Genomic DNA, 7,562 nt, shown 5'->3' on the forward strand with positions numbered 1-7,562 from the left:
AGGAATACAATTATGCTGGCTGTGTTGAGCTCAGTACATATCTGCCAAGCCCCTGCTAAGAGTCTGAAGCACTGAATTGGGAGTATGGAGGATACAGAGGTGGCTAAGGCAGGGTCTTGTCTGTAGGGGGCTTCCAATTGAGCGACTGTACAAACCAAATGAAATGAGAGCAGGACTGAGGCACAGAGGGCTGAGAGCTGCCATAGCAGGCTGCTGGTGGGTCAAGGAGAGTTTCACAAGGGCAGCCTTCTACCTGGGCCTTGAGGGACCAGTGAGACTGGGCTGGAGCAGTGAGGAAGGACACTGCAGGGTGCCAGCCAAGCAGGCTTGCTCTTCCGCCCCCCCCTCTTTTGTTCTGCTGCATTCCAGTTTTCCCTGGGTTTCTGCCGCTCTCTGCCTCTGAGCACCCTCCCAGAGACCCTTGGGTAGGAAGTCTCACTCCCAGGAGCATCGCCTGCTGCGCCTTCAGGTGCTCTTTTCTTAATGGTGCTATCTGCCCAATAGGAGACTTACGAGAACACGAGCCACCAGGTACACACCCTGCGGCGGCTCATTAAAGAGAAGGAGGAGGCCTTCCAGCGCCGATGCCACTTGGAGCCCACCGCCCGGGACCGAGAGTCAGTGGGCAGCGAGGCCCTGGCCCGGGTGGGCCCTGAGGAACTGAATGAGGGCATGCCCCCCTCCGACCTGGACCTCCTGGCTCCGGCCCCGCCCCCCGAGGAGGCCCTACCTCTGCCTCCGCCGCCGGCTCCTCCCTTGCCCCCTCCACCTCCCCCGTTACCAGGTAAGCAGGACCCTTACCTGGTAAAAGGCAAGAGGTGCAGCCTTATTGTGGGGCCAGACCAAAAGCCCAGTCAGCAGCATCTCCACAGGGAGAAACTGGGGATGTGGCTGGAAGGATGTAAAGTCAGGTGGGACAGGCTGAGGGAGGGTTAGAATCCGAGGGAGGCTCAGGTTACTAGGGAAGGGATGTCTACGAGCAGATGTGGATCTGTTTTAAGGAGTGTAAAGATGCCGCTCCTGATTCCTCTGAAGACATCCAAGGAGAGGGCTTAGACCAAAGCAGGAGAGAGTGGGTCAGAGACAGCACGACCTGCCCCGTCAGTTAGGACCCCTGGGAGCCACTTGGGCAGGGAGTTCATGCAGCCTCCTTCTCTGATAGTCTTTAAGGACAGGTAGGGCGGACAGAGGGGAGTCTCTTGGCCCCTGGGTCACTGTGCTATTTCTTCTTTTCCCAGACAAGTGTCCCCCAGCCCCACCTCTCCCCGGCGCTGCTCCCTCTGTGGTGTTGACAGTAGGCCTGTCAGGTGAGTGTCCCGAGGGCTCTGGGCAGCGCTAGTGGGACCGAGGGAGTGTGTCCTTGGCTCCTGCCTCACTGATCCTCCTTCCAAATTAGCCATTCGCATTAAGAAACCTATCAAGACCAAGTTCCGGCTGCCTGTCTTCAACTGGACCGCACTGAAACCCAACCAGATCAGCGGCACTGTCTTTAGCGAACTTGATGATGAGAAGATCTTGGAGGTAGCAGGGCCTGGGGCCCTCAGGGCTGGGGTTGGGAGCTGGGGACCAGGTTGCCCTTTAAGGTAGATCTCTTGGCTTTGGAAGAGCCCTCAGACTCAGCCCTCCATGTACCAGAGCTGAGCTGATGCTGGTGTGCTGCCAGGGGGTCCTCTTGTAGGATGAGGCCACAGCATTTTCCCTTCTCATCAACTCCTGCCAGGACCTGGATCTGGACAAGTTTGAAGAACTGTTCAAGACAAAAGCCCAGGGCCCTGCCCTTGACCTCATCTGCTCCAAGAACAAGACAGCACAAAAGGCTGCCAGCAAGGTGACCCTACTGGAAGCCAATCGTGCCAAGAACCTGGCCATCACGCTCCGCAAGGCTGGCCGCTCAGCTGAGGAGATCTGCAGGGCCATCCACACGTGAGGCTCCCACTGACCTTGCCCTGGTCCCCAGCTAGTTGGTAACCCACCTAGGATCTCCACCTAGGATCCTAGCCTTCCTTGGAGTCCATTGACAGAACTCCCTCAGTCATCCAGTGGCTTGGCCAGAACTTACTGCATCTGTGCTGTGTGCCAGGTACTGTGTGAGGTGCTGGGGAGTAAGCCCAGACCTTCATTCAAGGAGCTCCCAGTCTAATGGGAACAGTCCAGTAACACTGGGTGACAACACCAAGGTAGTGGGGGTACAGGCAGCTTTGGGAGAACAGGGAGGGCCAGGTAGCTGAGCTTGGTGATCAGGGAAGGCTTCCTGGAGGAGGTGATGTCTCACTTGCGACCTGAAGGATGTATATGAACTCCAGGTCAGGGCCTGGAGGGAGAGGCATGGTGCCCTGGGTACTGAAAATTGACTCTGGCTTTAGTGTAAGGAGGGGAGTAGGAGAGACAGAGTAGAGAGGCGAGTGGAAGTCTTGCAGGCTGGGCCTCCTAAGCCACGTCCAGGTGTTAAGACTTCTCCCTAGTTGCAGAGGGAAGACATCGAAGGGCTCTTAAACAGGGCATGGAATGTGACCCTAGGATTGCTACTGGTGCTGAGTAACACCAGTCCTGGAGTTACTGGAGGTGAGACAGTGAGTCCTCTGCCTCTGGCTGTGTGCTGCTCAAGACCCCACCCTCCGTCCTTATAGGAGCTGAAAAATGAAGGGATGACAGATAATGTGGGCAAAGGCAAGACCTGAGGTGGTCCCTCCCTCCTACACAGGTTTGACCTCCAGACACTACCCGTGGACTTCGTGGAGTGCCTGATGCGCTTCCTGCCCACAGAGGCTGAGGTGAAGCTGCTGCGGCAATACGAGCGGGAGCGGCAGCCCCTGGAGGAGCTGGCGGCCGAGGACCGCTTCATGCTGCTCTTCAGCAAGGTGGAGCGGCTGACCCAGCGAATGGCTGGCATGGCCTTCCTGGGCAACTTCCAGGACAACCTGCAGATGCTCACGCCGGTACGGCCCCCACCTGTATCATGGTTGTCTGCGGCCGCCCCTCTGCCCTTTACCTGCTGGTCGCCTCCCCTGCCAGCCCCTCCCTGACTTTGCCGCATCCCGGCATGGGGCCACTCAGCTATTCATCTTGCCTTCCAGCAACTCAATGCCATCATTGCAGCCTCTGCTTCCGTCAAGTCCTCACAGAAGCTGAAGCAGATGTTGGAGGTGGGGAGAGGTTGGGATGGAGGTGCCGGGGGTTCCCAGGTCCTGGGTGGGGGCCTGGCGCTATACAGAGAGGAGGAAGGAGCCCTCAGGTCTTGCCCTGAGTTCCTCCCGTGCCTCTTTTGGACAGATCATACTTGCCCTGGGGAACTACATGAACAGCAGCAAGCGGGGCGCTGTGTATGGCTTCAAGCTCCAGAGCCTGGATCTGGTAAGATGGTGGGGACAGCAAGTGGCCAGGAAGCTGGAGGGGGCAGCGGCTGTGGAGCCAGGGTGTTCAGCCCTCTTGCACTGACCCCTGTCCCCCTCTACCAGCTGCTGGACACCAAGTCCACTGACAGGAAGATGACACTGCTGCATTTCATCGCCCTGACGGTAAAGGAGAAATACCCAGACCTGGCTAACTTCTGGCATGAGCTGCACTTTGTGGAGAAAGCTGCAGCAGGTGAGGGGAGCCTGGCCCAGCAAGCCTGCCTTGTGTCCAGCTCAGGACAATCCCTGGAAGCTATGAGGAGGGGGAGCACTTGGGTGCCTTTCTTTCTTGCTTTTGTTTTCTTTTTTCTGACCACTTCAAAGTTTTCCGCTGGGGCCATGGGCAGGGGCCACCCCAGAGGGAGCCTTCCTACAGGCACCAGGCCCCACCCAGCCCTTTCCACTTGGGTGCTGTGGGAGCTGGAAGGGAAAGGCAGCGGTGGCTCTTCACTGCCAACTCCCCCAAGCTGGCCCCAGAGCCTGTGTCTCTGTGATGTATGTGAAGTGCTTAGAAAACCCATGAAGCCCCCCCACAGACCTAGGGTGGCTGTTATATTTGGCCCCCTCGTGAAACTGGGGCAGGCCTGGGGCAGCTCTGTTTTGGAGCCCAGCAGTCTGCGGCTCACCTTCCCTTGCTACCTTCGGGGTCAGGAGCCCGCGGCCTCTTTTCCTTTTCCTTGCCCCTGTGAGAGCTTGGCTAGCTTGGTTCGCCCCTCTCTGTCCACGCTGGTAGCTCTGGAAGTGGGGCTCCCATGCTGAGCGGGAGGGCTGGAGCTTGCTGTAGTCCTCAGCCCGGGCTCTGGTGACAACAGTGTCCCTGGAGAACGTGCTGCTAGACGTGAAGGAGCTGGGCCGGGGCATGGAGCTGATTCGGCGGGAGTGCAGCATACATGACAACAGCGTCCTGCGCAACTTCCTTAGCACCAACGAAGGCAAACTGGACAAGCTCCAGCGCGATGCCAAGACAGCTGAGGTGAGCACAGGGTGGAGGTGGGTGGGAGAGGCTGGGGCCAAGGTGCCGTGCGCCTCTGGCGGGCTTAGTTCTGGTTCTTGGGTCAAAGAACTTTCGTCAAGCAGCTGGCTGGCTGATCGTGGGGGAGAGGGGGCGCTGGGGGTGGCAGGCAGCTGCCTCTGGAGACACACTCCAGGGGGCTTGGCGAGCCCCTAGTTCTTTGCCCTCCCACAGGGGCTGTGGGGGGCTGCGGCTTCCTGTGGGCCTCCTGCCCCTGCTGGGAGCCGGGCTTCTCCTTCCCCGCTGGGCTGACCCCTTCTGCCCACCCCCTCCCCAGGAGGCCTACAATGCTGTTGTGCGCTACTTCGGTGAGAGTCCCAAGACCACGCCTCCTTCTGTATTCTTCCCAGTATTTGTCCGATTCATTCGTTCTTACAAGGTGAGCAGAAGAGAGGCTTTTAAAGAGGAGTTTGGCTGAGAGAAAACTGGTAGGGGGAGAGAGGGCTGGGCTTCAAGCTTGGGCCTTTTCCGTCTCCTCCTCTGAGTCCTGCGAGGGAGCGATGGAAGCTGGCCACAGGCCTCTTAGCTGTGAACTGGTGGGCAGGGTGGGGGCCCAGGCCCTTCCTGTCATTGTTTGGGGCAGGAAGTGCCCCTCCAGAGAGTGGCCACCTGGGGTTGCTGGTCCCACCGACACCCACTCTCCACCCTCAGTGTCAGCCCCTCCCCTCACAGCTCACAGCCCGTGTGAGCCACACACATACACACACACACACCCCGCCCCCATCTTTCATGGTTCTTAGGAAGCAGAACAAGAGAACGAAGCCCGCAAGAAGCAGGAGGAGGTAATGCGGGAGAAGCAGCTGGCTCAGGAAGCCAAGAAACTGGATGCCAAGGTGGGTGGGACCAAGAACTGGGGCCTGGAAAACACGGCAAAGGATTAGGAGGGGTGGAGCAGAGAGCTGGAGAGAAGATGGAGAACTGGAGCCCACAGACCACCCAGAGGGCCTGATGATGGAGTCCAAAGGGATGGAGAGGGGGGCTATGGGAGGGGATTCCTAGGCAATGATGGGGGCTGGGCTGGCGAGCACAATCAAGGGCATCCTCAGACTGCATCTCGGGGCAGGAACCAGCCCCGTGGTACGTTAGCGGTGACTCCCTTTCCCTTCAAATGCTCGGCTCTAGACCCCATCCCAGCGGAACAAGTGGCAACAGCAGGAGCTAATTGCAGAGTTGAGGCGGCGCCAGGCCAAGGAGCACCGGCCTGTTTACGAGGGGAAGGATGGTACCATTGAGGACATCATCACAGGTGGGGCCCTTTTCCGTCCCTGGTGCCTGGCCACTGGTCCCAGCTCCCAAACCCCAACCATAGCCCTTTGGGCCCTCCTCCTCCCACCCCACCCCCATGGGGCCTGACCACTGTGTCTCTCTCCTGGGCCACAGTGCTGAAGAGTGTCCCTTTCACGGCCCGTACTGCCAAGCGGGGCTCACGCTTCTTCTGTGATGCAGCCCATCATGATGAGTCAAACTGTTAACCCCCAAGGCTGGGGCCCTTGACAGGTACTGGGCACCACAGCTGCCCTCTCTGCATGCCCACCTCCCAGGACTCCTGCTGGGTCCCACAGGTGCCTCCTCTCCTGCATGACTTGGAACCATTCTCTGGCAGCCTCGTGGCGATGGGGACACATACTCCTTCCCTTGCATGCCCCATGCTCTGAGAAGCATGGCTTATCCCCTGCATGTGCCCTCAGGGAAGTGGTTCTCTCTCCCACTAATGCTGTCTGGCTTCAACTAAGACCCAAGGGGTAGGGAGTTGCCAAAACAGGCAGGACCAGGCGTGCCGCCGCTGATCACTGAGGCAGAGTCTCTGGTCCTGGGCCCAGGTATCATTTGTCCTTGCCTCCTGTAAGAGCTCTGGCAGTGGCTTCTGCCCAGGGGCATCAGATGACCCTTGACCTGTTTCCTTATATCCAAACTGCCTGGGGTCTCTTCCTAGCTTCTAGATCTTGCTGAGTCCACCTTGTTTCTGTCACTCCCCAGTGGCCTCTAGTACCCCCACCTGATCTTCTGAACGTGCAGAGCCCACCCCAGAAATCTCCCTGACCATCCCCTCCAGTCTCTCTTTAATCTTCTCCCTCATCGACCTCACGGCTGGCTCTTCGCTGGGCCTGCCTGTGTGGCTAGGCCCTCAGAAGGTGGGCCTGGCCCAGCCTCCCTGCCTGTTCACAGGCCTCTGTTTCCCCTACAGGCCTCCACCACCAGCCCCTTGTCGTTTGCCACCAAGCCAGGAGTGCCGCACCGCCCGCTGGCCCGCCTCGGGCTCCAGGCCCCCACTAAGACCTTCTTGGAGGCAGAAGCACTTCAACCCTGAGTCCTTCAAGTCCAACCAGTGGACCTGAAGCCCTGGAACTGGCCAAGGGCCCAGCAGAGGGCTATGCTGCTCTCAACCCAGTGTCCACCCTAGCTCTCAAAGCTGCATCTTGCCTGCCGCCACTGTGGGCACTAGGTCTTTCAGGGCCTGGCACTTCCCTGGTGCCTCCAGTACTGCACTTTGCTCCCAAGGTCTTCAACATCATTATTTCCTCAAGGGTCAGCTCAGGGCTGGAGAAAACCATTTCCAGCTTTAGGCTATGTATGGGCACCTAGGCCCACCATCACTAGAGCCAGAGGGACGAGAGGAGAAAGCAATTTTCCCTTCTTTTTTCCCCCTTACTTTTTGCATCCCGATGGTCAGCTGCGATCTAGAAGTATCCAAGCTTAGGGAGCCCTGAGGCCCTGCCAGTCTCAGATCGTCTTTTACCAGGAGCAAGGCTCTCCTAAGCCTGGGCCGTGTGCCCTAGTGATAAGGGGAGAGGAGAGACGCCATGCTCCCTGCCCTTGGCCCTTTGCGTTCTAGGCTGACTATCCATGCCGAGGTGGGCAGAGGACTAGTTTTCTCTGCCTAGAGAAAGGGTGTGCCAAGAACGTCCTCACCTCCTTCCCTCAGCTAGGTTTTGTTGGCAGGGGCGGGGTCATGTCGGTCTTAGCTATTTTCTCCGTCCCCTGCCGGTTTCTTCTCGGCCCCTGGGAGGGAATACAGGGGCCCACTCCTTTTTGTACATGTACCACTTCCTTCTCTCTTGTACATAAACTCCAGACTTTCCTTCTCTCAACAAAGGCTTGAAATACCAGGCCTGACTCTGTCTCCTCTTTCTGAGTGTGGGGGGCTAAGCTGGCCGTTT

At 58.5% G+C, this 7,562-nt stretch overlaps 1 protein-coding gene across 5 annotated transcripts in view; it reads left to right on the forward strand.

The window, feature by feature from the left end:
* The window catches only part of FMNL3 (formin like 3), a 54,946-nt gene extending 47,435 nt beyond the window's left edge, over positions 1-7,511 (forward strand). For 3 of the 5 annotated variants that reach the window (XM_061206429.1, XM_061206431.1, XM_061206432.1), the window contains 14 exons: positions 505-784; positions 1,239-1,307; positions 1,397-1,521; positions 1,721-1,923; positions 2,702-2,936; positions 3,075-3,143; positions 3,271-3,351; positions 3,456-3,585; positions 4,205-4,365; positions 4,682-4,783; positions 5,145-5,237; positions 5,527-5,650; positions 5,785-5,901; positions 6,590-6,676. In XM_061206429.1, the coding sequence (XP_061062412.1) occupies positions 505-784; positions 1,239-1,307; positions 1,397-1,521; positions 1,721-1,923; positions 2,702-2,936; positions 3,075-3,143; positions 3,271-3,351; positions 3,456-3,585; positions 4,205-4,365; positions 4,682-4,783; positions 5,145-5,237; positions 5,527-5,650; positions 5,785-5,876 (1,764 nt within the window). In that variant the 3' untranslated portion in view covers positions 5,877-5,901; positions 6,590-6,676. Of the gene's footprint in view, positions 1-504; positions 785-1,238; positions 1,308-1,396; positions 1,522-1,720; positions 1,924-2,701; positions 2,937-3,074; positions 3,144-3,270; positions 3,352-3,455; positions 3,586-4,204; positions 4,366-4,681; positions 4,784-5,144; positions 5,238-5,526; positions 5,651-5,784; positions 5,902-6,589 lie in introns of all 5 variants that reach the window. The other 2 variants (XM_061206430.1, XM_061206433.1) reach the window with 1 other exon arrangement.
* The last annotated feature ends 51 nt before the right edge of the window (positions 7,512-7,562 follow it).

The sequence above is a fragment of the Eubalaena glacialis genome, chromosome 11, assembly GCF_028564815.1.
Source record: "Eubalaena glacialis isolate mEubGla1 chromosome 11, mEubGla1.1.hap2.+ XY, whole genome shotgun sequence".
NCBI lineage: Eukaryota > Metazoa > Chordata > Mammalia > Artiodactyla > Balaenidae > Eubalaena > Eubalaena glacialis.